General features: G+C 63.1%; 3 protein-coding genes across 3 annotated transcripts; 1 reads left to right on the forward strand and 2 right to left on the reverse strand.

Moving 5' to 3' along the window:
• Nucleotides 1-3,742: 3,742 nt before the first annotated feature.
• SFXN3 (sideroflexin 3) lies at nt 3,743-7,245 on the reverse strand (the record flags this gene model as incomplete). Its single annotated transcript, XM_080348217.1, has 10 exons — nt 3,743-3,839; nt 4,140-4,187; nt 4,621-4,670; nt 4,812-4,861; nt 4,988-5,115; nt 5,551-5,636; nt 6,052-6,127; nt 6,403-6,501; nt 6,682-6,852; nt 7,082-7,245. 10 exons carry the CDS (start codon nt 7,243-7,245, stop codon nt 3,743-3,745), a joined length of 969 nt encoding a protein of 322 aa, XP_080204343.1.
• Nucleotides 7,246-10,155: 2,910 nt separating this feature from the next.
• On the forward strand, nt 10,156-16,855 carry PDZD7 (PDZ domain containing 7; the record flags this gene model as incomplete). Its single annotated transcript, XM_080348312.1, has 16 exons — nt 10,156-10,348; nt 10,522-10,662; nt 11,046-11,220; nt 11,538-11,714; nt 11,938-12,085; nt 12,306-12,366; nt 12,826-13,251; nt 13,757-13,960; nt 14,161-14,202; nt 14,387-14,544; nt 14,731-14,822; nt 14,958-15,049; nt 15,150-15,221; nt 15,635-16,126; nt 16,451-16,551; nt 16,706-16,855. The coding sequence occupies 16 exons, from the start codon at nt 10,156-10,158 to the stop codon at nt 16,853-16,855; spliced, it is 2,724 nt and encodes a 907-aa protein (XP_080204438.1).
• A 258-nt stretch (nt 16,856-17,113) lies between these two features.
• On the reverse strand, nt 17,114-24,906 carry LZTS2 (leucine zipper tumor suppressor 2). The gene is made up of 6 exons (XM_080347415.1): nt 24,875-24,906; nt 23,161-23,229; nt 21,449-21,916; nt 20,572-21,087; nt 19,765-20,034; nt 17,114-18,719 (listed from the first exon to the last, which is right to left on the reverse strand). The coding sequence occupies exons 3-6, from the start codon at nt 21,875-21,877 to the stop codon at nt 18,039-18,041; spliced, it is 1,896 nt and encodes a 631-aa protein (XP_080203541.1). The 5' UTR covers nt 21,878-21,916; nt 23,161-23,229; nt 24,875-24,906; the 3' UTR covers nt 17,114-18,038.
• Between the last annotated feature and the right edge of the window lie 1,360 nt (nt 24,907-26,266).

Genomic DNA, 26,266 nt, shown 5'->3' on the forward strand with positions numbered 1-26,266 from the left:
CCCCCACCCTCCCGCAGCCTCTGCCCGAGGGGCTGACACGGCAGAGGCGCAGGCAGGCGGTGCAGGCAGCGGGCTGCGGGGTCTCTGCTGCCACCTCCAGGGCACTGCTGGCCTCGTCCCCGTTCCCTTGCCGCGACACTCTGTCCCTATACCTGGGGGCTGCAGATCCTGGAGCAATGCATGGCCAACTCAGCGGCCGCCATCTCCCCGCACCCCAAAACACACCCCCCCCATGAGCCCATCGCGGGGATCCACACCCCAATGGAGCATCCTGAGGAACTTAGGGACCCTCCTGGGGTGCGGGGACCCTCTGCTCAGCCTGCTCTGGATGCACAGGGCTGCACAGCCCCCCTGGCTGGGGTGGGTGCTCCCGAGAGTGCTGCCAGCTCAGTGGCACGGTGCGCTGTGCCCACTGTCCTCTTTGCCATCCTCCCTTTCCCCAGCCTCCAGCAGCGCCAGCAGGGCTGGAAAGCAGCCAGGGAAGGTGACCCACGGTCAGCCACCCGGCACCCTTTGCCACCAGGGACAGGCATAGGGGAGGGGGAGCTTGCCCACCCCCTCCTGCAAGAGGCTGCCCGTTTCCAGCCGCCATTAAAGAGCAATTAGCTGGAAATTAAGCTGAGAACAAGTATTGATTAGCTCATTAAGGCTGGGGGAGCCGGCTGTGGCAGTAGGAATTGCTGCCGCTCGCCCTCATTATGGGCAAGGTTAAAGCTTGTGGTTGGGAAGCTCATTAAAAACGCCAGGGACCAATCGATGTCCCCAGCCCAGGGCCGCCCAGCACCCCTGGAGACACCCAGCCGCTGCCTTTCAGGGACTGGCCCGTGACCTCTGGGGTGAGCTAGCTCAGGAAGGGACTGAGCATCCTTGCTCCCCTGCATCCACTGCTGCATCCTGGGCTCCCTGCAGAGGCAGTGGTGTCACCTTTAGGCTTGTCAGCCCCCCAAAACTCACTGGCTGGGGGGGGTCATCATTCCTCACTGACCAGGTGACCCATGGGGACAGGTTCCCCCTAGATCAGGAAAGTGACCAAGTCATGGTCTCTCAGCAGTGCTGCCAACTCTGGGAGATGACAGCCAGTGTGACTGGTTTTCAGGGCAGCACCCCAGACCTTCTGAGTTTGTCAGCTCTCACCCTAGCACTGTTGGCTTGTATGGATGGGGGGCAGGCCAAAGGGGGTCTCAGGGGTGGGATGAAAGCAGGTGGAGACACAGGGAAAGGGGAAAGACACCCAGAAGCTCTCTGCTAGTGGTGCCATGTCAACGTGTCTTGCATCCTGGCCACCAAAGCTCTAGGGGCTCTTGGGCTGAGCCCGGACCCTGCCTGGCCATCCAACCAGACCCAGCCACCCCGACGCCCTGTGTCTCCAGTCCCGCCTTCAGTGTCCCTCCCATCCCCACCTCTGGCTCTCCTGGCCACTGGCAGCTCAGGGCCAGCTCCCAGTCAGTGCACACATGGTGTTCCTGTGCAGGCTGGCAGTGCAGGGGGGGGGCAGGTGTCATCATTATTTTTGTTTTCTTTGCACTGCCCTGGAAATATATTGTATTCTCAGCTAATCCCGTTCAATTACACCACAATAAAACACATAATAAAAACGTAATTCATTTTTCCCGAGCGCTCCATCTCCCTGTGTCTTGGCAAGCTATTAAAAATTTGTCTTCATTTTTCTGGCAAGAGCCTTGTACCTTTTCATCTTTAATTTATGAGAGCAGAATAGCTACTGACAGGCCCTTATTGCACGGCGAGGGGCTGCATTATTTATAAGCCGCCAATGGCTGGCTCAGGGGAGATATTTGCAATATGCCGGGACTGGCACAAGGAGGGGGACAGATCCCCAACACGCCTGTCTCAATCCTCTCCCCCACCCTGTGTGGGTGCTGGGTGCAGGTGTTTTCCTGGCTGCCCCAGGGCGGGAGCACCCCCTACCCTGCCTCTGTCCGCCAGGAAAGCTACAGCATGGGGTGGTTATGGGCTGCCTGGCCCTCCTCTCACCCGCTGCTGCATCTCTCCATCTTTGGCTTTGCAGCAACACTTGGTGCAAAACACCCCGGCTTGGTGCAGGGTGGAGCATGGTTACTTTTTTCCCTCTTCTCCTTGCATGGACACCCATAGCTCCTTTTGACTGCCCTGGCCTGTGGGTGACACAGCCACTGCCTGCAGGCTTGCCGCGGTCCCACAACAGCAGCAATGTGCTCTCTGATAGCTGCACATAGAAAGCAGGATAAAAATATCCTTGCTGGGGAGGCAAGCACAGGCCTGGGGCTGGTGACTGAAGCAGAACAGCCTGTGAGTGGGATGCGAGAGAGGGTGGGAGTGTGGGCAGAGCCAGGGGGATGCACCAGCCTCTCCAAACCAGCAGCATCCAGAACAGCAGCTTAGCAGAGCCCTCTGTGCAGTGGTGAGGTGCAAAGCCGACTGTGCTAAAAAAAGACCTCCCGACAGCTGGATGAGCTTAACCACACACCAAGCCAGCCAGAGCCACTGCAAAGGCAGCAGGCTGGAAAACAGGAGCAGAGCTGGGCCCCGGGGAGCATAGAGGCACCCCAGCAGCTGACTTGTCCATCCCTCACACTCCCATCCTCACACGGATGGCAGTCCCTTTCCATCATATACAAAATGGCAAGCAACACTTTTCTCTTTGCTTTTGCTTTTGTATAAACAACCTGCTTTTATTATTTGGTATATATAGGTACATTGTATGTTTATCAAAAATAACTAGAGGAGAACGTGGTGCACTTAAAGCTGTTTAAGAAGGTCTACCTGAAAGCAAGCACTCCAGGAGGGGATAGAATGACCCCTCAGGGGGAGCCCAGCCCTGAATAGAGATGGTATTAAAATGAGAATAAAAATGGAGACTCTCTGCTGGGATTAAAATGTGCCATTTGCTCTGGGGATGGAAGGAGCAGAAAGCCAGATTAAATCCCTGGAGCAGCCCAGATGAGAGCAGAGGGTGAGCTGAGATCACATGGCCGGGCTGGGAGAGCCCCCCCAGCATCTGAGCTGCTGTGCGCGCTTGAAATCACTCACCCTCGGCTATTTTGGGTATGGGGAGTTTTCCTCTCCGAAAGCTGCTCTGCCATCCCCAGGCACCAGCTGCTAAACTAAAGGGGGCCCTTAGGTGCCTGCAGAGGGGTTCAACCCTCAAACGCCATGATTGTCCACTGCCTCCTAAAGCTGAGGAGCACCATTCAGGCTACACGTGAGGAAGAAATTTTTTACCACGAGGGTTGTAAAACACTGGAAGAGGTTGCCCAGAGACCTGGTAGATGCTCCATCCCTGAAAATATTCAAGGTCAGGTTGGACGGGGCTCTGAGCAACGTGACCTAGTTGAAGATGTCCCTCCCACTGCAAGGGAGTAGCACTAGATGACCTTTGAAGATCCCTTCCAACCTGAACTATTCTGTGATTACATTATTTTCTTCCCCACCCCACATCCCCACTCACAAGGTCCCTGGTGCTGCTGCCCATGCTCCAGCACACAGCTACAGGTAGGCTGAGCACGAAAGACGTGCACAGGGGTGGCAGCTAGGATGTCCCCAGAGCGGGGCTGAGCCAAGGCATGGGGACAGGGTTTGGCGTGGTGTAGTGCTGCGGGCATCCTGGGATGCAGGGCTGAGCACCTACAGACACGTAACAGCCAAGGGAAAGTGGCAACAGCCCCGAAGGGATCTGAGGGGAAGAGCTCAGCAATGTGCTGGCCCAGCAGCTCCGCAGTAGGCATCTCGGCCGCCTGACCCCTGTTCAGAGCCCTTTGTTGAAGTAGACGGTTTCCAGCCGTGGGTCCTTCTCCCGGATCCGAGCTTGGACTTCAGGCTCCAGGCGGCTCACGGGCATCGAGCTGCCAAGCAGACACAGACACAGGGGATGGAGAAGCACCACCCATCAGTAGCCTCAGGTTGGGAAAACACCTGCTGTCACCCCTTCCTCACCTGCAGCCCATGGGGATACTGTCCCCATGACCCCACTGCACGTGTGTGCACATGGACATGTGTGTGCACACAGATTCAAGCCTCTGACTGCTTGAAGGAGCCAAATCATCTCTCGGGAGTTAGAGAGCACAAGGAACCCATGCACCCCCACCTGCACCCCAGGTCCTGCCCTGTGGGGCCGTGCATGCAGGCAAGGTACCCATCCTCACCTTTTCTGTGGGAAGAGTGCACAGCACAGCGGGGTCGCAAACACCAAGCTGCAAGGGAAAGACACAAAGAGGAAAAGCTGGGCTGCAGGGCAACAAGGAGGCAGCCCATAGCTGTGCTGGGTGCTCAGCCAAGGAAGGGGTAAGGAGATGCCCTGTCCAAGCTCCAGACCCTGCATTTGACTCCTGAAGTGGAGCAAATCCTGTCCCCATCAGTGTAGGGGTACAGCAATGATGAGCAGGAGCCCATTGGAGCTTGAGGTACATCAAGACAGAGCAAAACAGCTCCTGGTCCCAGGACCTAATACCCCATCTTATCTGCCTGGGGAGGATAACAGCCTGGCTGAGCTCTGGCACCTCCCCAGGGAGCTCTGGGGTGGCTCTCACTGCCCCTGCCAAGCAGACCCCCCAGCAGCATCGCCCCCTGTACCCAGGTTTGGTCTGTGCCTGGGGTGGTGATACCTGTCAGCAGAGGGTGACTTACCAGAGTCCCACCAGGCCGACCTGCAGAGGAGCGTTCAGGTACGGGTACCGCTGTCAGGAACAGGGAGAGGCTGAAGTCAGTGGGGCAGATGGGGCAGGATGTTTCCCAACAGGGTGCCAGCCCCAAGGGGTGCCAGCACAGGCATATGCTCGGGGGTGTCCCTGTGCCCACTCTCCCAGTACCAGTAGTACCTTCAGGAAAGCTCTCTTCTCCAGGGCATTCATGATCACCGGAGGGATGGCTGGGGCAGAGGGGAAGGAGATGAGTTCCCAGTGCTCAGAGCGCCCCTGTCAGCCATGGGACCCTGTCCCACGCTGCTAGGGACCAGCTGCAGCCCTGGGACATGGGTGGAGGAGAGGATACTCACCCATGGCCGGGGCTGCCATGCCGATGCGGGACACTACGACCTGGAAAATAGCCTTCTGGGCTGCGGCTGTGGACTCACCCAGGCGGTTCCCGTTCTCATCCGTGACAGGGATTCCCAGCTTGAGCTCTCTGCAGGGAGAGGAGGCATGAGAGAGGCCCCAGGGCACGCAGGTGGGGAGATAGAGACACAGGGCAGGGACACAGCACAGGGGGACATCTCCAGGAGAGGCTGGTGTCCCGCTATTTTCCCCATTACTGCCTGTGTAATGAGTCCAAGGGGTCACAGCTGGATCCCCATTCGCACCTGGGTGGGGTCCTCAGCAGGGCTGGATGTGCAGCAGGGCAGGGATGGGGAGTTCATAGCTGGCATTAACTGATAACCCCTTGGGACGCAAAGGGGAGCTTGTACCCTCAAACCAACCCTCCTGGGGAAGGGCTGCCAGCAGGGCCAGGAAGGAAGCTCCCTGTAAGCCCAGGGCACTGCTACCCTCCCTGTGTCCCCTCACCAGTGCCTGGTGAACCCCAATGCAAGCCCAAGTGCCCTGTCCCAGCCCAGGGGCTCACCTCTGCCTCATCAGCGGGATGTTGATGCAGTTGGCAGCAGCCACAGCTGCAAAAGGCACGTACCGGCCGATGATGGCTGGCAAGTGCTGCGGGGGCAAGCAGGGAGCATGTCATACAGAGAGTCTGAGGGCAGAGATGCAAGACCCTGGGGGATTCCAGCCCCACTGGGGAAAACCATTCTCTCTTCCCCTACAACTTCCAGCTGGTGAAAGCCCAGGGAGTCTGGCACATTCCACGTCCCCTCCCAGCCCTGGAGGAGGCCAAGGGGTGAAAGAAGCCTGGAGAGATCCAGCTGGGGATGGAACAGAGCTAGAGGGACAGGCCATTTCCAGAGCCATCACTGGGGAGAGGGGCTGACTTGTGTGGGTGTCCCCAGGAAACCCCTTTCCTCCATTTTTTTCTCTGCCCCAGGTGGTAGGGTAAATCCCCTGCTCAGCTCAGGGAGACCCCACGGGGAGGGTCCAGGTGCCTCCAGATAGTGATGGCCAAAGGCCACCTTACCTTGGTGAGAGATTTGAGCCCCAGTGCTGTGACAACTGCCCCCGTGGTTGCACTCACATAGGCTGTTCCCAGTTGGCTGTAAGAGCAGGAGGTGACACCAATAAACGAGCATCTCCCCAGCCTGCCACCCCCTCAAAGGATGGAACAGCATGATTTTCAATAGCTGCAGGACACCTGGGTTCCTCTCCCAGCCCTGCCACCAACCTTGACAGCCCCACTGGTGCCCATCTCTAGCTGTGCCAGGTCCCCATTGCCCCATCTCACAGCTCCCTACTACTCAAGATGATATTCAAGGCACCCTCCTCGTGGCATTTTGGGGTTCCCTGGGGACCTGCTCAGAGGGATGTTTACCTGGGGGAGATGGGTGCATCCCCGCTGCGGTTGGTGTAGTTGACGATGGCATTGAAGGACTGGTTGACCCACTGCCAGAACAGCACAGCCGGTGTGGTCCTATCAGAGAGAGGATGGTGCTGGTGGTACTGGTGGATGCCACCCATGCTCCTATGGCATGGGTGCCTTGCAGGGTACAGGACGTGTTCCCTCCTCACCCCATAGCCAGAAGGGCAATCAGGGGAGGGCTTTATCCCCCTAGACACCCTCCTGGCCCTGGGGTGAGGAGAGAACGGGTACCTGTAGAAGGTCAGCATGCAACCGGTGATGGTCATGTTCATGGGGACTTGGGCAGACATGCGCCCTATAAGGAGCATCTTCTCGCCCGTGTCAGGGTGGAAAGCTGAGTCATAGATGTACTTCGACCGCCAAAGCTGGTCCTCCGTTAGACCTGGGGGTACTGTGCCTGCCCTGCCAGGTAAGAGTAGCACCCGTTTGGAGAACTTCTGGCAGCACCCATGCCATAGCTGGTCCCCACCCCTTGTGGGGCAGCTGGGAGATGCCTCGGGGACCAACCAGGCAATTTGGGGGGTTGGCTTTGACTGGAGAAGGCCAGCACTGCTCCCATTCTCACTCTTGGGGATGGCCCTAAGGCCACACCCTGTCCTGGAGCATTGCTGGAGGTACAGCCCCCCAATACCTGTAGTCCTCCACCACCCGGCGAGCCTCCTCCAGAGTGGCCCCCGAGAGCAGCAGGTTTCGGGGGTCAGTCACCATGAAGAAGTGCTTGGCCCGGCCCTGGAAGGTGCTCTGGTCCCAGCGGGGCTCCCGGATGTTGATGGTGGTAGGGAGGGACGGTGGCATCTTCTGGAGAGGGGCAGTTAATGGGATGCAGTGCCTGTGTGTTCCCCTCCTGCAGCCCTGCTGGGGCAGCTCTGCAGTTCCCCCAGCCCGGAGGAGCTGCAGGGGACAGGGTGCCCCTGAGTTGGACCCCCAAGCCCAACCAGCAGATGGGGCAGCTCCCGGGTGGGGTGACCCCACTGCTGCACCCCCTCACCCTGCAATCTGTCAGCGAGGAGCCCCCCAGTCTGGCTAACACCAGCCACCAGAACAGTTAGGGACCCCCCACCCCAGCAGGACACCCCAGCCACGGGTGAGGGATGGGGACCCCCAACTTCGGGGCTGGTGTTGGTGACAGTCGCAGGGAGGGGGAGGAAGGGCACGGGAAGGAGGAATATCACCCCGCCCGGAAGGCACCAAAACACACGGCACGGCCCCATCTCCATGCCCGCCCTTCCCCGCGAGAACCGGGGCTCTGCTCCCCCCTCTCCGGGCAGATCAACCCTCCCCTCGTCCCTTCCCGCACGCGTAACCCTCCCTCCCCCGCCCCCATAACGACCCCCGCACTCACGGCTTCCCGGGCAGCGCCCACCGTGCCCGCGCCGCCGCTGCCACCGCCCCGCTCCCGCCCGGCGCGCTGACGTCCGGCCTCGTCACGGGGGGGGCGTCCCCGCGGCGGGGGGAGCCAGGCGGCGACGCCGCGCGGGGGGCGGCGGGGGCCACGCGGGACCGGTCTGGCTGCGGGAGGGGCGGTACGTGCCGAGCCGCACGCGGCGTCTGCCCCCCTCCCGCCTCCGATTGCTCGCGTGGGTGCGTGCGCGGGAGTGTGCGTGCGCGGGAGTATTCGCGCGTGGGCGCGCGCGCTCTCACGTGGGTGCGTGCGTGCGTGTGCGCTCACGTGCCTATAGGTGTCCGTGCGTGTGCGTTCACGTCGGCTTTCCGCTCACTCGGGTGCACATGTGTGTGTTTTCACGTGGGCGTTCACGTGCGTGTTTCTGCGCGTGGCTGCCCGCACAAGGGGCGTCCCCGTTCCAGTCGTGTGTGCCCGCGGGGCTTACGAGGGTGGTGGTGCCTGTGCCACGCGCGCGTGTGCTCGTACCGTTGTGCTCACTCGTGTCGCACCGGTGTTCACGCGTGGCACGGTGTCTCGGCAGGGCGGCTGCGTCCCAGTGTGTGTCCGCTTGTGCAGAAGGTGCGGGCACAAGCGTGTGCACCGCTGTGCCTGCGTGTGCATAGGGCTGCGTGGATGCGTGTGGCCCGCTGCGCGTGCAGCAGCGCTCCGTGGGTGTCTGCGGGTGTGTGCGCACAGGCGGCACGGCTGGGCTTGCACGCGTGTGACTGCGCAGGGGTATAAACACGCATGTCGTGGACGTGTGGGTGCATGGGGTGTATGTGTGTGTGGGTGCGCGTCCCCACGCCGGCCGTGCCCCCCCAGCCCCTCACCCCGGCCCTTCCCCTCCGCTCGCTGTCGGGGTGTCCCGGGGGAGCTGCCCCGGAGCGCAGCGCGGACTCTGCCGCTGTGGGAGCGGAGGGACGCCCCTACTCCGGTCCCCGCCCCCGCCGCCCGGCCGCAGCCCCCCCGCGGCACCCCCGGCCGCCACGCATCACCTGAAACCGCCACGGTGTCGGGTTCGCTCTGGCGGCGCCGGGCCCCGCCGGGTGGTCACGGCCAGCCCGGGTTGGAGGCGATGCCCCATGGGGAGGGGGGACACGGGGGGACACCGGCTCGCATCACCGGAGTGGGCGGAGGGGGGACACACCCCCTTCCCTGGCCGTGCCTCAGTTTCCCCTGTGAACCCCGGGGTGCCTCGCGCTAAGGGAGGGGTTTGGAGGGGCACCGCATCCCTCGCCCCACGCGGCCCCGCGGGGAGACTCGCCCCCCCCGAGCCCCACCACGCCGTGCCTGTGGGGAAAACACACACAGAGGGCTCCCTCCCCAGCTGCGAGGCCAGCCCTGGCCGCTCTTGATTGACAGTTCCCGCGCCCGATGGCCGCGCCGGTCCCGCAGGGACAGCCAATCCCCGCGGGCGGGGGGGCAGGAGGCGGTGCTGCCCCCCCCGGCTTCTCCATCCCCCCCGCGCTGCCGGGTGTCTCTGTCGCAGGTGGCACCATGGGGACAGGTGAGGAGGGCACGGGACGGCGGCAGGGGAGGCGGCGGCAGGGGGATCTCCAGCGCCCCTTTGGGGAGGGAGCACCGCCGGATGGTGCTGGGGGGCGGAAGGAGCAGCCAGTGGGCGCCATGGGGGGCTGCCAGGCAAAGGGGACACCAGCGTGTTCCCCTGGCCAGGATCATGACTTATTTATTGAGGTCAGGCTGGGGCAAACGGAGGACGAAGCGGGGGGGCCCCGTGATGGCGTTTCATCCACGCCTGGAAAATCCCCGCGAGCATTTTGCTAGGGGCATCTGCCGGTCCCCAGCCCCATGGCAGCTCCCAGCAGTGTAAACCTGGGAGGACAGAGGGGGCTCTCCCCATCTCCTGCTGCAAATTTTCCCCCGGGAGGGGCTGGGGATTCAGGTCTTGCTCTCTGGCCTAAAGCTGAGGTCCCTGACAGGTAAAACCCCTTTGCATCGCAGCATCCTCGCCCCAGGGCAGGGCAGCCTGTGCCTGCCACCCCCATGGTAGTACCCAGGACCCTGCAGCGGTTTGGCCCCCGGGATGCTGTGGAATGAGAGGGGACAGGGCTTGAGAAGGGGTCACGAAGTTCCTTGTCCCCCCAGGCTGTAGAGCTGTGCCCAGGACCTGTCCTGCCAGCATCAAGTACCTGCACCAGCTGGCCCCAGCATCGCACTGCTGAGAGAGAGCAGTGTCGGAGCTCGGGTATGTGCTGCTGGACTATGCCATGTCCACCCCCGGCCGACGGGCAGCCCTGGTCCCGTGAGGACACGGCCAGTCCTGAGCCGGACACCGGGACGCCAGGGTGCCCAGCGCCACCATGGCCCAGGGCTGGGACGCAGCGCTGTCAGGGATGACGACGGGCAGCCGGTCGCGGAGCTCCAGCAGTGAGGCCAGCCTGGCTCCCCGCTACCTCCTCAGCAAGCAGAGCCGCCTGCTCAACGGGGATGACCGGGGCAGCCGCACCACCTCCCCCATGGGCCGTGTCATCCTCATCAACAACCCCATCGAAGGTGCGTGTGGTGTCACAGCCCTCTGCTCACCTGCGTGGCCAGAGGGCCCAGACACCTGAGTTGTCCTGGCCCAGGAGCAGGGAGAGTTATCCTGGGACTGGGGACATCCCCAGCAAGAGACACCCCTCCCTGTCACTTGGACCCAACCCGGGTGACATGTTCTGTCCCCACAGCCAGCAGCAATGAGAGCAACATCATCAATGCCATCACGGTGGAGAAGAGCATGGATGGCAAGCTGGGTTTCAGCGTCCGTGGCGGCTCCGAGCACGGGCTGGGCATCTTTGTCAGCAAGGTGGAGGAGGGCAGCGCTGCTGGTAAGTGGGACAGGCTGAGGGACACTGATGGGGACAGGCACATGCCAGCAAGACCCTTTGAGGAGTTTCCAGTGACACAATGCTGCAGCAGCGATTCCACCCTTCATGGTGGCAACCCACCTTTTGCTGCCTGCCGCATGTGGCCACAGAGAAAGGGCAGGGACAGGAGTGGGTAGACTTGTGCTGATGTCTCGGAGTTCCACCCCCAAGCCACAGCGAGGTGACAAGCCCCTCATGCCTGCCACAGCCTTGCTGCATTTGCTGAGCATCCCCACCTCTGCTACCATGGGGTCCAGATCAGGCTGGGGTCACATTTAAGGAAACACCAAACAAGGACATCAGTGCTGGGTCAGGTGCCCAGCCAAGCCACGTGCCCCTTGCAGAGCAGGCTGGGCTGTGTGTTGGTGACAAGATCACGGAGGTCAACAGCGTGAGCCTGGAGAATATCACCATGAGCAGTGCTGTCAAGGTCCTCACTGGCAACAACCGCCTCCGCATGGTGGTTCGACGGATGGGCCGTGTGCCAGGCATCAAGTTCTCCAAGGAGAAGACGGCATGGTGAGCAGGGTGTCCCTCATGCCAGCATCCCAAAGCCCAGCTCCATGGAGGTCATGGTGGGGAAGCTTGGTGGAGAATGCTGGGGGATCCCCAGGGTGGAGGGCAACAGACGTCTCCAAGAAAGGTGGGGAGAACCCAAGCTGGGGCACAGGATAGAACAGGAAGGTCTGGAGCAGGCAGGGTGGGTGCAAGCCCCATCCTCACCATCCCCCATCCCCATCATTCTTGTCTGCTGCGTGACACTGATGTCCCCATCCCACTGGGGGACAAGAGCCAGAGCACTGAGGCCCACCCCAAACACTGTGCCCATGCCCCAGGGTGGATGTGGTGAACAGGCGCCTGGTGGTGGAGAAAAGTGGCTCAACACCATCAGAGAGTGGATCTGAGGATGGATTGCGGCGCATTGTCCACCTCTACACCACCTCTGATGACTACTGCCTGGGCTTCAACATCCGTGGCGGCAGGGAGTTCGGCCTCGGCATCTACGTCTCCAAGTATGGCCACCCTGGGGGGCAGGAGTGGGGCATGGCACTCTAATCCCTGCTGTGCCCATTCTGGGGCTCAGCACCGCCTCCTTGACTGAGCCCCTCACCCTCACAATTTTGGGGGCATCACCACAGTGGGTGCTGGGCCATGGGCCTGCCCAGCTGGAGGTGTGGGGCTGGAGCAGAGCTCCGGCGAGAGCTTTGCCCCATCCTGCCCCTGCATCTGCCCTAGGGTGGACCCTGGAGGGCTGGCAGAGCAGAACGGCATTCGGGTGGGAGACCAAGTCCTTGCAGCCAACGGAGTCAAGTTTGAAGACATAAGCCATAGCAAGGCAGTGGAGGTGCTCAAGGGGCAGACACATATCATGCTAACCATCAAGGTACCTGTGGGACCCCTGGGTGAGGTGGGGGGGTCGGTGTCCCCCCACACTGGCACTGCCCCAGCTCGGCCTGGCGCCTGTGGGGCTGGTGCAGCTGCCGGCTGGTTGGATTTCAAGTGGGTGGGAGGGGGGAATTTATTATTCATGGCTGGCACTGGATCGGGTTCGCCTAGGGCAGCCAGTGCTCACTGACCCCCATGTCCTCTCCCCCTGTGCCTAGGAGACCGGCCGGTTCCCCGCCTACAAGGAGATGGTGGCCGAGTACTGCTGGCTCAGTCGCTGTAAGGGCAGTGCTGTGCGGGTACCAGCAGGGACACTGGGCTGGGGCACGGGGTGGGGCTGGGACCTGCATGCAAGGGGCATCCATCCCTGGTGGGGAGAGAGAAGGTCCTTGTGCCATGGGGTCCCATGGCCTTGGAGGAGCATGAAGCTTCCTGTGCCAGAGTCAGCATCCCCATGGTCCTTGTGACCCTGCAGAGTCCCAGCTGTCCGATATCCTTGGGAGGGGACATGGAGAGCCCTGTACCATGGCCAGCAGCCCTGTGGTCCCGTTGATCCTGCAGAGTCCCACATGTTCCCATCCTTGCAGGGGACATGAAGATCTCTATGCAATGCTCAGCAGCCCTTCCCCAATTCCCTTGACCCTGTGGGTCCCCACATGTCCCCTGTCCTCAGGAGCTATGTGGATCTCCTTGTAGCCCCATGGTGTGTCACACCATCTCCGTGCTGTGACTTTGCAGTGACCAACGGGCAGCTGCAGCAGCTGTCTCAGACCTCAGAGACCAGCTCCTCCATCTCCTCCTACTCCTCGGGGCCGGTGCCAGGGGCAGTGAATGGGCTGGGGACGGCCACCCTGGGGCCTCCTGCCCGCACCGTGGATGTGGCCATCTCCACAGAGGATGGGCCACGGCGGAGCTGGGCACGGGAGCGTGCTGAGCGGGCCATGCAGACTGAGCCAGCCACCGAGGGGCTGCCAGAGACACGACGCACAGTGCGTCCCCCCGAGCTGCTGCGGGACACAGCCATCCGGGGCCAGAGTGCCCGTGAGCTGCCTGGCACCCACCCGCGACGGACCTTCACCCACTCACCCAAGACGGCACTGCTGCTGGCTCTGAGCCGGCCCCGGCAGCCCATCACGCGCTCCCAGAGTGACCTCACCGTCGCCGGTAAGCACTGGGGTACGGTCCCATGTGTGGGACTCAGCCCTGGCTGGGGTCCCCTTCCAACCCTGCACCCCCAGCCGTGGGAGTCCCATAGCTCAGTCTATGCCTCACGTGGTGCCCGTCCCTTGCTCCAGTATCCTATCGCCCCTGATCCACATAGATCTCTGACTGCCACTCCTGGGCATCCTATAGTCAAGTCCCTGGCCCCTATCCCAGCATCATATAGCGCCCTCACCCCATATGGACACCAGGCCACCAGCCCTAGGCATCCTATAGCCCTGCATAGCCCCTGTCCTGTCCTTGCAGCTTGCCAGGTACCCCAAAGCCCAACCTCACAGCTCCTGGAGACCCCTTGCTCCACACAACAGGTCTGTCTTCCAGTCAGTGTCCCCTAGTAGTCCCTCTGCTCCGCCAGGTTCCCAGCCCAGATCCCCCTTCCCAGGTGCCAAACACCACTTGGAGTGGCATCCCCTGGACCCTCCACCCCAGCCCCTCTCTCTGTCCCCAGAGGAGAAGCGGAAGAAAGAGAAGCCAGAGGGACAAGGGGCACGGGGAGCCCCCCCAGGGCTGCACCGCTCCAAGACCCTTGTCAACCTCTTCTTCAAGGGGGGCCGTGCTGCCAGCCAGAGCTGGGCCCCCCCCAGCCAGGAGCCCTCCACCTCTGACCGCTGGACACGCACCAAGTCCCCGGGGCGCCCTGATGGGGACAGAGGTACTGGACTGGGGGACAGGGTGTAGAGGGATCCAGTCTGAGACCAGTCTACCCTTCTGTGGCACTGCAAACGCCATTATGGCACCCCTGGCATGAAGGGGTTGTAGGAAAGGGGTCCTTGGGCATGCAATTTTGGTGGTGGGCAGCAACGCCGCTGGTCATCCCCCCCAGGTGCTCACCCCTCTCCATCTCCATTGCAGTAGGCGCTGTGCAGAAGTTTGTCATCCGGAGCCTGAAGCGGGGTAATGCGGGTGCCCGTGTGCCCAGGGGGGGCTAGAGGGCAGGCTCTGCATGCACCTGGCCCCGTGCTGCATGTGTCTGTGCAACTCTGGTGTGGATTGAGCTGGTGGGGGTCATGGGAGGTTGTGGGGTGCCCAGGGTGGTCCTTGCCCCTCTGGCCACTCCTCCTTGCTGTCTTCCCACCAGAGAAGAGCCGGCGTGCCAGCATCCTGGGCCCGGCCAGCATCACCGCCCTGCAGCCCAACGGCAGTGACTCTGAGGCCCGGCTGCCACACATCCAGGACACTGCTGCACGCCTCCTCAGCCCTGACGAGGTGACAGCCGTGCTGCGCCACTGCTCCCGGGTATGGCACTGTGTAGCGGCAAGGTGTAGGCAAAACAGCGCTGGTGCCCTGGGCTTATCCCCAGGCAGCTCCTGCAACTCACGGGGCACCACGACCAGTGCTACCTGCCCATGTTAAGGTCTGGGAGGTAAACTGAGGCATGGGGTAGGGAGCACCTGTCTGCTAACACCCCTCCTGTGCCCGCAGTACCTGCATGAGGGCAGTGTGGAGGATTTGGTGCGGCCACTGCTGGCCATCCTGGACCGGCCCGAGAAGGTCCTCTTGCTGCGGGATGTGAGGTGGGTGATGCCAGGGGTACCCCAATAACATCCAGCGGGGTGAAATGGACCCAGGGCCTCCCACTTGCTCCTCAGCCCCACTTCTGCTCCATCCCAGAGGTGGCCACAACCTGTCCCCTCTCTGTGCCCCCACAGGAGTGTGGTGGCCCCCACAGACCTAGGCCGGTTTGACAGTATGGTGATGCCCCTGGAGCTGGAAGCCTTTGATGCCCTGAAGAGCCGCTCAGGTAGAACCCCACCCCCCCAGGACCTTGGCAGTATATATGGGGCAGTGGGCAGGGTGGGCACAGCCTGGGGAGGGTGACCATCGTCTCTCCCTGCTCGCAGTGCGCTCGCCTGCCCTCCGTCCAGCCCACCATGATGTTCCCCCCAAAAGACACCTTATCACACCAGTGCCTGGTGAGTGCCACCCCCTGGGGTCTGCCTGGCAGGAGCAATTTGAGGGAGGAGAAAGGGAGGTGGGAGCCGAAGAAGGGTGAGCTGGGATGTCTGGGTGCAGGGGGTCCCAGAGGACAGCAGATCTGGTGTCCCTGGGTGGTCCAGGGGTAGCAGGATCTGTGGAACCTGGAAACCAGGGGCGTTTGGGGAGAAGGATCTGGAGTCCCTTGAGAGAGGTGCCTGTGGGTCCTTGAGTGTCAGAGGTCCTCGAGGGGGAGCAGGGTGTCCCTGGAGGAGGAAGAGATGGGGGTCTTGGTGCCCAGGGGGTCCCTGGGTGGCAGGAGTCCCCGGACTCTGGGGTCCTGGGGTGTCTCTGGGCAATGGGGGTCCCAGGGAGGAGGGCTGTGGGGGTCTCTAAACCCTTCTCATTGCAGACTACCGGGGCGGGTTCCTGCTGAAGCCGGCAGGAGCCCCAGAGCCAGAGGAAGCTGGGGGGCTGCAGGCAAGCCCAGCCCGGCCGCGGGCCTCCCCCAGCCCTCACCGGCTTCACCCCCGCACCTACACCCCGCTCCCCGACGTGCCAGTGGATGCCTACGCCTGCACCAGCCGCCCCGCACCTGCTGCCAGCCCCCAGTCCCCCAACTGGCTGCTGGCTGAGCCCCCCCAAGGCGAGGGGCGCGGGCGCTCGCGCAGCCCCCGGCCCACCTGGCACAAGGACTCCCCTGGGTCAGCACCTGATGGAGGGGCTGAGGTGCTGGGGAAGCCCCGGCGGGCACGGCCCCCCCTCGCACCCCTCTTTGGCAGGCCAGGAGGTGAGGCCGGGGCTGGGACAGCCATCAATGGCCCTGGGGATGCTGGCAGGGAGGAAGAGGAGGAAGAGTACCGGCTGCTCTCTGTCACCCTCTCCAAGCTGAAGCACTCGCTGGGTGGGTGACATTCAGGTGGGACCCTGGGGGTGGGGTGGGAATGGGCCTCCCCCCCGACACCAGCATCACTGGGGTGCATGACACCCCCTTGGCAAGGGGCACCCCATTTAGGGGGCAGACGGCAAAACTCTGAGCATTGCCCAGTCGCAGTCCGCCCAAACTAGAAGGGGAGGAGCTGCCCCCAACATGTGCTCTCATCCATGTAGGACTTACCAAGATAGGGTGGGATGGAGGCACAGCTGCACAGGGGAGGCAGTGCCACACCTGGGAGTGGGTGGGGGTCCCAACCTACACAGGTACGAGGGTGTTGTGTCTCCCTTGCAGGCATCAGCATCTCTGGTGGCATCGAGTCTAGAGCGCAGCCAGTGGTGAAGATCGAGAAGATCTTCCCAGGAGGAGCTGCCTTCCTCAGCGGTGTCCTCAAGGTATGGGGGGAGCCTGGGGGACATGGCACACACCAGGAGGGGAGATAGGCATGAATCCAGACACCCCCATCCTATGGTGCTGCTGAGTGCTGGCAGCCCCATGGCAGCCCAAAAGCATGCACTTCACCCCACTGCTTTCTCTCCTGGGGATCAGGCTGGGCAGGAGCTGGTGTCAGTGGACGGAGAGAGCCTGCAGAATGTCACCCACCAGCGGGCTGTGGACATCATCCGCCAGGCCTACCGTAACAAAGCCAAGGAGCCCATGGAGCTGGTGGTGCGGGTGCCCAGAGGCCCCCCAGAGTGATGCTGCACCCCACTTTGAGGAGCCATCCTCTGGCTCTGGAGGAGCAGGACAGCTCATTCCTGCACCAGGCTGTGGCCAGTCTCAGCATAGCCAGACGGTGTGAGAACCGGAGCTGCTCCACAGGCACAGAGGAGCTGCCTGCCGCAGGACCTGGGCGGGGGGGGCAATGCTGGTTATGCAGGAGGGGGGCATGCAGCCCCTGACCCCACTCCGGACACATGGACACAGCCCTGAAAAAAACCACAGCCAGGGGCTCGTTTTTAATCGGCATTTCTGGGTGGTACACAGGCGAGCCAGGCTCTGGGAACAGGACATGACTGAAATAAAGTACAAATTCCCCCCTCTGGAGCTGGGGGCGACCAAGCCAGAGCTGGACACAGCCAGGCTTTTCCTTTGGTTTGACTCCCTGTCTGGGTGCCCAGCTGGGCTCCCCCACCTCTGCCCACCCCAGGGATGTCCCCAGCTGTCACTCCCAGCACCGTGCCCCTCTCCCCTGGCAGTCTGGGCATCACAAGGGCATGGGCCAGGCCTTTCTTTGCAGGGGGAACAGAGGGATGCTGGGGGTGAGGGCATGGGAAAGGCACTGAGGGTAAGTTGCCCCGCGGCAGGGGTGAGGGGGGACACAAACAGGTGGGGTGTGAGCTGAGCGAGGGTGATATGTTTTGGTAGGTCCTATAAAAATAGAGTTATTTAAAATGGCACAGAAACGATCCCCTGACAAACACACGGGGGTGGAGGGGAGGCTGGCACAGGCAGGGACAGGGCACGTGCCATCGCCTTTGGAAGTGGCTGGGTGACAGTGCCAGCAGGGATGAGAGGGAGGGGACAAACCAGCCCTCCCCCTGCCCAAGGTGACCCTGGCTGAAGCCAGTGCTGCTAATCCCCTGGGCGCTAAGAGGATCAGCTGGAACCAGTTCCGGGCAGCCCTGAGGCCAGGACTCAGCACCCACCTGGCCCCGCATCTCACAGGCATCCCCCCACTGTGATGGGTGCCGATGTACCCTCACCCCAACATCCCAGTGCTGAGGAGGGGGCAGCACCTGTGGTCCCTTCTGCCCCCTCACAGTGACAGCAGTCTCTGCAGAGCTGGGGAGAGAGCAGGGACCCCCCCCATGGCTCCCCAAATCCATGGGGCTGGAGGCTCCCTCCACCCTCCGAGCACAGGGCAAGGGAAGGCAGTGTCTCAGATCTCGGTGGCTGTGATCTCCTCGAAGGGTGGGTCGGGGCCAGGGGGGTCGCAAGGCTCAGGCGGGGGCTCCTCGCCCTGGAGCCGGAGATGCTGGAGCCGCTGCTCGAGCCGTCGATTGCGGCGGTACATCTGGATGTAGCTATACTGCAGCTGCTTCTGGTAGTGGATCACCCGCTCCTTCTCACCCTGCCACGTGCTGCGCTCCTGCTCAAAGGCGTCCCGCTGCTCCTGCCCGCGCTGCCGCTCCAGGGCCACCTCTGCCCGCAGCCGCTCCAGCTGCCGCCGCAGCCCCGCACTGCCACGGGGCTCCTCGCTGGATTGGGGACAACCCTCAGCAGGCGGGGGACACCCCTCGCCGGGCTGGTGGCATCGCCCACGGGTGGCTTCCCGCAGCCCTGCCACCTCCTGCTCGAGCCGGCCGGCTTTGGCACGGAAGAGGTCGGCCTCGCTCTTGCGTCGCTGCAGTTCGTTGGCGCAGACCTCCAGCTCCAGTGCCTTCAGGCGAGCAGCCTCCTGCAGCCCCTGCGCCCGCCGCTCGCCTGCCTGCAGCTGCGCCCGCGCCTCACGCAGCTGCGCCCGCAGCCCCAGCAGCTCGGCACCCCGCTGCGCCAGCTCTGCCTGCGCCTCCTTCAGCTGCTGCTTCAGCAGTGAGATCTCCCCCGACTTCTGGCACACCTGCGGGATGATGGAATCATAGAATCATTTTGGTTGGAAGAAACCCTCAAGATCATCGAGTCCAACCATTAACCCAACACTGGCACTAAGCCACGTCCCTAAGATCCTCATCCACACGTCTCAAACACCTCCAGGGATGGTGACTCCATCACTTCCCTGGGCAGCCTGTTGCAGTGCTTGAAAACCCTTTCTGTGACGAAATATTTCCTAATATCCAATCTAAATCTCCCCTGGTGCAACCTGAGGCCATTTCCTCTCATCCTTTCACTTGCTACTTGGGAGAAGAGACCAACACCCTCCATGCTACAACCTCCTTTCAGGTAGCTGTAGACAGCAACAAGGTCTCCCCCTCAGCCTCCTTTACTCCAGGCTAAACAGCCCCAGTTCCTTCAGCCGCTTCTCATCCCGCTTGTGCTCCGGATCCCTCACCAGCTCCGCTGCCCTTCTCTGAACTCTCCTGAACCTCCATGTCTTTCTTGTGGTGAGGGGCCCAAACACGTACACAGTATTCAAGGTGGGGCCTCACCAGCATGGAGCACGGGGGGACAATCACTCCCCTAGTCCTGTTGGCCACACTATTCCTGATACAAGCCAGGATGCTGTTGGCCTTTCTGGCTACCTGGGCACACTGCTGGCTCATATTCAGGTGGCTGTTGATCAACACCCCAAGATCCTTTTCCTCCAGGCAGCTTTCCAGCCACTCTTCCCCAAGCCTGTAGTGTTGCATGGGGTTGTTGTGACCCAAATGCAGGACTCAGCACTTGGCCTTATTAAACCTCATACACTTGGCTTCAGCCCAATGATCCAGCCAGTCCAGATCCCTCTGTAGAGCCTTCCTACCCCTGAGCAGATCAACACTCCCACCCAACTCGGCATTGTCTACAAACTTACTGAGGTGCACTCAATCCCCTTGTCCAGATCATTGATCAAATTATTAAACAGATCTGGCCCTAATACTGAGCCCCTAGGGCTAATGGGGCTCAGGTGCTGGCCAGGACCCCCCCAGCCATACCCTGCACTCAGCCAGTGCTGTCGGGCAACTCACCTCCCACTTGGTCTCCTCCAGCCGGGGTGCCAGCTCCGTGTGTTCGCGCTGGAAGGAGGCACAGCGTCGCTCCAGCAGGTCCCGCTCCTGCAGCAGCTGGGCCAAGTCCTCCTGCAGCTGCTTCTTCTCCTGCTGCAGCTGCAGCACCTGGAGCTGCAGGACCTGCTGCCCGCGCTGCACTGCCTGCGCTGCCTGCCGCGCCTGGGCCGCACAGCGCTGCCGCAGCCCCTCCAGCTCCTGCTCACAGCGCCGCTGCTTCTCCTCGTACACCTGGGTGGCAGGGAGGGACATGTTAAGGGGGGTGGCGTGGCACCCCCATGTTTCTGCTGCCCTCTGTAGGATGGGCAACCCCTGCCTATAGGGAGGGGGGGTGGCATGTCCTCCCCAAAGCAGAGGAGAGGCCCAGAAGTAGTGTGATGTAGTGGTGTCCCTTCCCTCCTCGTGCCCCCATCCCTTGTCATGCTGGCCCCCCTATGTCAGCACTCCCAGAGCCTATAGGGCTCCCTCTGCCCCAGCACCAGTGGGGAGAAGTCTCAGGTGCATCCAAAATAGGGCACCTCAAGACAAGGCACCTCAGTTAGTACACGTGCTCCCCCCACATCATATGAGGGTCCCCCAGAGCCTATATAGGACCACCCACCGGTGAGGAAAACCCCCATTCCCAAAACCACAGGAAAAAGTATTCCCATACAAGGGTCCGTAGAGAGTCCCCAAAGGGGGTCCCCTGCTCCCCAACCAGGAGAGATGTCCACATAAGGCATCCCAGGCAGGGGTACAGGGACAGGATGGGGGGACATTGGGGCATACCTGACAGATGGCCACTTCGTTCTCATCCAGGCTGTCGCGCAGGAGCTGCAGCTCAGCCTCCCTCTCCCGCAGCTTGTCCTCCAGCTCCCGCACCAGCATGGCCTCCTCGCTGGGCAGGGGCGAGCGCCCGCAGGAGCCGCTCTCTGAGGATGGCCGGCCCCTGCCGCTCAGTGAGCCCGTGCTCTTGCTGGAAGATGAGCGCCCACTGTCCGAGTTGGAGGGGCGGCAGCCCCCTGCGGGGTCGGGGGGACCGTGGAGGGTGGCTGGCAGGGTGCCCGCCTCAGGGTGCTGGCTGCAGCCCGTGCTGTAGGTGGGCAGGCTGGAGAGGGAGTTGCGCCCTGAATCTGAGAGGGTGCTGGCGCGGCAGCTCAGGGAGCCGGGCTTCTCAGCACCCAGCAAGTGGGTGAGGCTCACCTGGCTCTCTGAGAGCCCTGGGCGCGCGCCCGGATGGGTGCTCCGGAGCTTGGGCACCACTGGTTTGAAGGCCATTGGGCGGATCAGGGTCTTCTCCACGTTCTGCCAAAGGAAGACGAGAGAGTAGGGGGCCTCGGGGACCTGCCACCATCCCAACGGTCTGTCTGGGGTGGTGACAGCGGGGTGCCCTCAGCCCCAGTGCCTTTGCACCTAAAAAGAGACAAGGACTGGTCGCTGCCTGCTCTGTCCTTACTCTATGAGGTGCCCAGGTGGGTTCCCATACGCACCCTTGGCATGAAGGAAGGGACATAAAGGGCACAGGATCACCACCTCCCCAGGCACAACAAAAATGGGGCCACATGGCCCCAGTTCACACCCCCCAGCCCATAGCCAACCCAGCATGGCACAGGGAGCAAAGCCAAGACCCCAGCACCCACTCAACCTGTTGCTGCCTCCCTCTCACCTCCTCCAGCTTGCCAGAGACAGGGACCAGCTTGGGGGGTGGCCCCTGGAGGTGATCACTGGGGGCTCGGTCATCGTGGGGCTCATCCGAGTCACTGCAGAGGCTGGCAGGAGAGGGGGCGTCGAGCCAGTCGCCGCAGAAGCCCCCGTTGGCGTAGGCATGGGCAACACTGGGCACGGCCATGCGGGGCTCCTCAGGGGACGGGGGGTCCCGGGGGCTGGCCCGGAGCAGCCCCTCCTGCTTGCGGAATGAGGCGGTGGGGGGCCCCCCATCACAGGGCTGGCCAGCACAGTCGTGGCGGGGCCGGCCGGGCAGGAGGCTGCCGACGCTGCCCATGGCGGCGGGGGGCGAGTGGGTGGCGGTGCGGAGCTTCGCAGACCCCTCAGCAGCTGCCTCAAGGGGCACTGGCAGCGTCTGCACGATAGCCATGGCGGGGGGGCCCCCAGCGGGCAGGGGCACGCAGGCAGCCTGTGGGCAAGGGAGATGGGATGTCAGAGCCATGGGGACTGCTGGCTGTGCCCCAATGGCTGCCAGCATCCCTGGGTGGGCATGGGGGCAACCCCAGGTTCTCAGACATTACATCCAATCTCATGGGTGCAGGTTGGCCCAACGGAAAGCAGACAGAATGAGAGGCAAGATGAACAAGAATGAAACAAGGCTTAGCCTGGGGCGCAGCGCCAGCACCCCCCAACTGGGCTCAGCATCCCAAGGGAGAAGCCCAGGGGTGCCAGGGCCTGTGGGGTGCTGGTGGCACCATGGGGCAGCAGCAACGAGGTCCTGTCCCGCAGCATGAACCCCCCACAGGAAGCATGCCAGGGCTGGAGGCGAATCCCCAGAGGCCCACAGAGAGATGGCTCCTGGGCAGCCTGCCCGCCTGCCTGCCCTACGGTTCCTGCCTGCCGCAAGGCACTCGCCAGCACAGCCCACATGGAGACCAGGGGCCAGCCCCACAGCCCCCATCTCTTTGCAGTGACCCCACAGAGGGTGTCCCCCAACCCCAGACACCCACAGCAGGGTGCAGGGTACCCCGGAGACCTGCCAGGCTGTGACCATCTGCTAATCAAGCCTCTGCTGACCAGGAGGACCAGGTCGGGGGTCCCTCCCCTAACCCACCCACTGAAGTTGGGGGACTACCATGGTACCAAGCGGGTGAGTTGGAGCCTACATGGAAGAGCACAGGGCAGGGGGCTTTGCCCCAGGCACCCCCCGCTGAACCCCTGCTGGCCACCCACTCCACTGAGAGGACTGCTGCCATGCAGGCAGGTGGCCCAAGATGTGGGCACCAGGCTCTTTCCCAGCCCCAACACATAGGTGCCCCTTGTTCCTGCCCCACATGCCCCTCTCCAGCTGGGGAGGATGCTCTGCTAGTGCCCTGTTGCGGCCCCCCTTGCCCCAACCCATGCCATACGCCTGTGTGACGGGCGCCAGCCGACGGGCTGGATCCGTCCCCTGCTGCCTCATCGCATCTTGCACATGGCTGCGGCTGGCACGGGGCACGCGCGGGGGGGCCGCTGCCCGCATGGTCTCGCCTGCCGAGCTGTCACCTGAAATCAATCTGCCTGCCAGCGCCCAGGGGGACGAGCAGGGAGAGGTACCAGCCCCCCACGACACCATCGCCCCCACTGGCACACGCACCCCCAGGGACACAGCAACCTCACATCATGCCTGTGACACCCCAAGGTGAGAAAGCAGGTGACCCCCCCGCCACTAACCTTGCCAGCCGCTGCCCATCCGTCCGGTCCACTTGGGCTCTTGCACCACAAAGATGGCTCCACCAGCCCCTGAAGCAGGAAGGAGAAAGAGGAGGGTGGTTAGGGTGCCAAACAGCAACAGGGGTCCCTGCGCTCCCCGTAGTTCTCCCTGCTCAAACCCACTGGTGCCAGCACGGCACAGAGGCTGTGAGGGGAGCGCAGCGGCTGGTACACTTCTCCAAACACCCAGGCATGGCTGTGGGTGCCCTGGGAGGGGTGCTGGGGACAATGGCCTCCTGTGGGGACCTGATGCTGCCAGAGGGGCAGGATCAGGGACTGGGGAGGGACATGAAGGAACCCCATCCCAAAGGGCATCTCAGTCCCCCACAGCTGCAGCCAAGACTCCACCCCCACGAAAACCCCCCAGGACGTGCGGGTCAGGGGGAAGCCCCTGAGGACAGCCAAGTCCCACAGAGCCACAGAGGAGATCCTGCCACCACCAGGGCCCTACACTCGGCAGCCAGGCTGGGAGGTGGTGGGAAGGGACTCCATCTTCTCCCTCCCACAAGCCCCCCCAGCCCGCTGAGAGGGTCCCACTGCCACCAAGGGGAGCAAGTCACCAGGGGGGCAGGGGCAGCCACCCAGCCGGCTGCCAGCGCCCTTCGAAACCTCCCTCCAGCCACCCAGCAAAACCAGTCAGCAACTGGGGCGGCGTCACCACCAGCTGCTCCATCCGGAGCACAGCAAAGCCAGATCACACCGTTCCGACCCCAAAAAGGCAAGGGAGGGCTCAGTCCCTGCTCCATTGAACCCCCACCCTGAGCCGCTGGGTGTTTCTGGTCCCTGGGGTCCCTCACATGACAATGGCACCTTAGGGCCACCCCAGGGCAAGGGGAAGCAGCCCCTCATCCCTCCCAATGCACCTGGCCTGTGTGCACCCCCTCATGCCCCTCTCTAGCCTCCCCCACATCCTGAGGCTCCTCAAGTGGTGCTGCCCCCTTTGCCCACCCCACACCCCTCCCTGCCCTCCCAACCACCCCATACTGCCCCACTGAGCCCTGCAGCCCCCAGTCTGCCCCACGGTGCTTCCACCCTGCCTGACCCCACAGCTCCACTAAGTGCTCCACGGCTCCCTTGGGCCCCTGCTGCCCCACAGCTCCCTCAATATACCCTAAACACCCGCAAAGTTCCCCATGACACCCCCAAAGTGGCCTACGGAGCCCCAGGGCCTGTACTGCCCCACAACACCCCCAAAGTGCCTCATGGCACCCCCACAGTGCTGCACAGAGCTCCTGGGCCTCTGCTGCCCCTCAGCTCCCCCAAAGTGTCCCTAAAGCACCCCCAAAGTGCTCCAAAACACCCCCAAAGTGCCCCACGGGGCCGCTGGGCCTGCACTGCCCCACGGCTCCCCCAGAGTGTCCGAAAAGCACCTCCAAAGTGCCCCGCGACCCCCAAAAGTGCCCCATGGACCTCCAGAGCCCCTGCATTCCCAGGACGCCCCAAAGTGCCCCTGAAAGACCCCCAAAGCGCCCCACGGCGCCCCAGCCCTCGGGACACCCGGTTCCCCCCAAAGCGGCCCCCGGGGCCCGGCCCCCCCAACAGTTCAAGTGCCGGCAGCTCCCCGAAAGCGCTCCCCGTGGCCCCCGCGCCTTGGCCACCCCACAGTTCGCCCTGAACGCCGCCGCAGCCCCCCCACGGCCCCACGGGACTCCCCGGGCCCGGCCCCCGCACTCACCGCGGCCCCGCCGCCACCGCCTCCCGCGCCGCGCCGCGCCCGCCGCCCCGCCCCGCGCCCGGCCCCGCCCCCAAAAGCCACGCCCCCCAAGACTCCGCCCCCGCTCCGCCAGGCCACGCCTCCGAGAGGGAAGGGGCTGGGGTTACGTGGGGGGTCCGTGCGGCAGCCGTGTCGGGGGGACCCCCTGCGTGGGTCACCCTCGCCCCGTACAGCCCTAGTCACGTCGATCCCACGGCTGGGGGGTCCTCATCTCCTGCATCGCACCGGCCCAGCCCACCCTGGGGATCCCCATTCCCCAAAGCAGCCTCAGGCCTGGGGTGAAGGTCGCCCCCGAGGAAGTGCTCCCCCAAAATTTGTCTGGGGAACCCAGCCCCCGTGCCAAGGAGACTGGGGGGCTCTGCCTCGTCTGTTGCTCCCCTCCTACGATAGGACGTTGCAGCTCTTGAGACTCTTCAAGGGCTTCAAATTAGAGGAAAATGGGGAAAAAAAAATAAACATATAGACTGACCCTCAGCCCAGAAAGCCAGGAGGCAGGACTCAGCCGTAGGGCAGGATGCAGCCGTGGGCAGCCAGACACACACCACCCACCCCAGGCAGTCTGGTGTCACCCAGGCTACCCCTCTGGGTCTCCGTCACCTGCTCCCAGCCCCAGCGAGGGATGGGTGGGTGGGCGGGAGATGGGGGTCCCAGACTTTCCCACTGCCCCACTTCCTCTCCACAGCCCTGTGACAGCACCAGCCCGGAACTAGACCGATGGAAAATAGGGGCCAGGGAGCCGGGGGGACCCTTGGGCCAAAAGGGAGGCACCCACAGCCCTCACCCCCACACAAAACCTCACCCCAGCTGTGCTTGGGGTCTGGCATCCCACACCTTACCTCCATGTCCCCAGGACCCTCCTCCTCCATCGCCCACTGCCTGCCCTGGGGGGGCCTCACATCTGCACAGACAGCACCCAAGGGTACTCTCCTGGCCCTGGAGAGCTGGTGCACCCCGAAACCCGGGGCTGGGTGTGTACCGCACGCACCAGCCCCTCATTATGGCTCAGGTTAAAACTATGCCCGGCGTGGAGGCTGGTAATAACCCGTGGGCCGGGGCGGGATGCTCTGCGCAGCAGGGACCTCCCCTGGCACCACACCCCCCAATCCTCTGGGGGACACCCCCTCCCCAGGGTTAGGTTGCCTGGTCACAGGGACAGCGGCACAGGAAAAGCACTCACGTTTTCGCTTTAATAAAACTAGGAAGGGGAAAGAAAACCCCAAGGGATTAGACCAAGATCCAGCCATGGACTTGTCCTACCACGGCAAGGACTGGCCAAGTCACAGTATTTGCGGCCCTACAACCCAGAGGGCACAGGGATGGCCACTCCCCATGAGGTTTTACTGCTGGTGATGT

This window comes from Nesoenas mayeri (assembly GCF_963082525.1).
Source record: "Nesoenas mayeri genome assembly, chromosome: 7".
Classification (NCBI taxonomy): Eukaryota; Metazoa; Chordata; class Aves; order Columbiformes; family Columbidae; genus Nesoenas; species Nesoenas mayeri.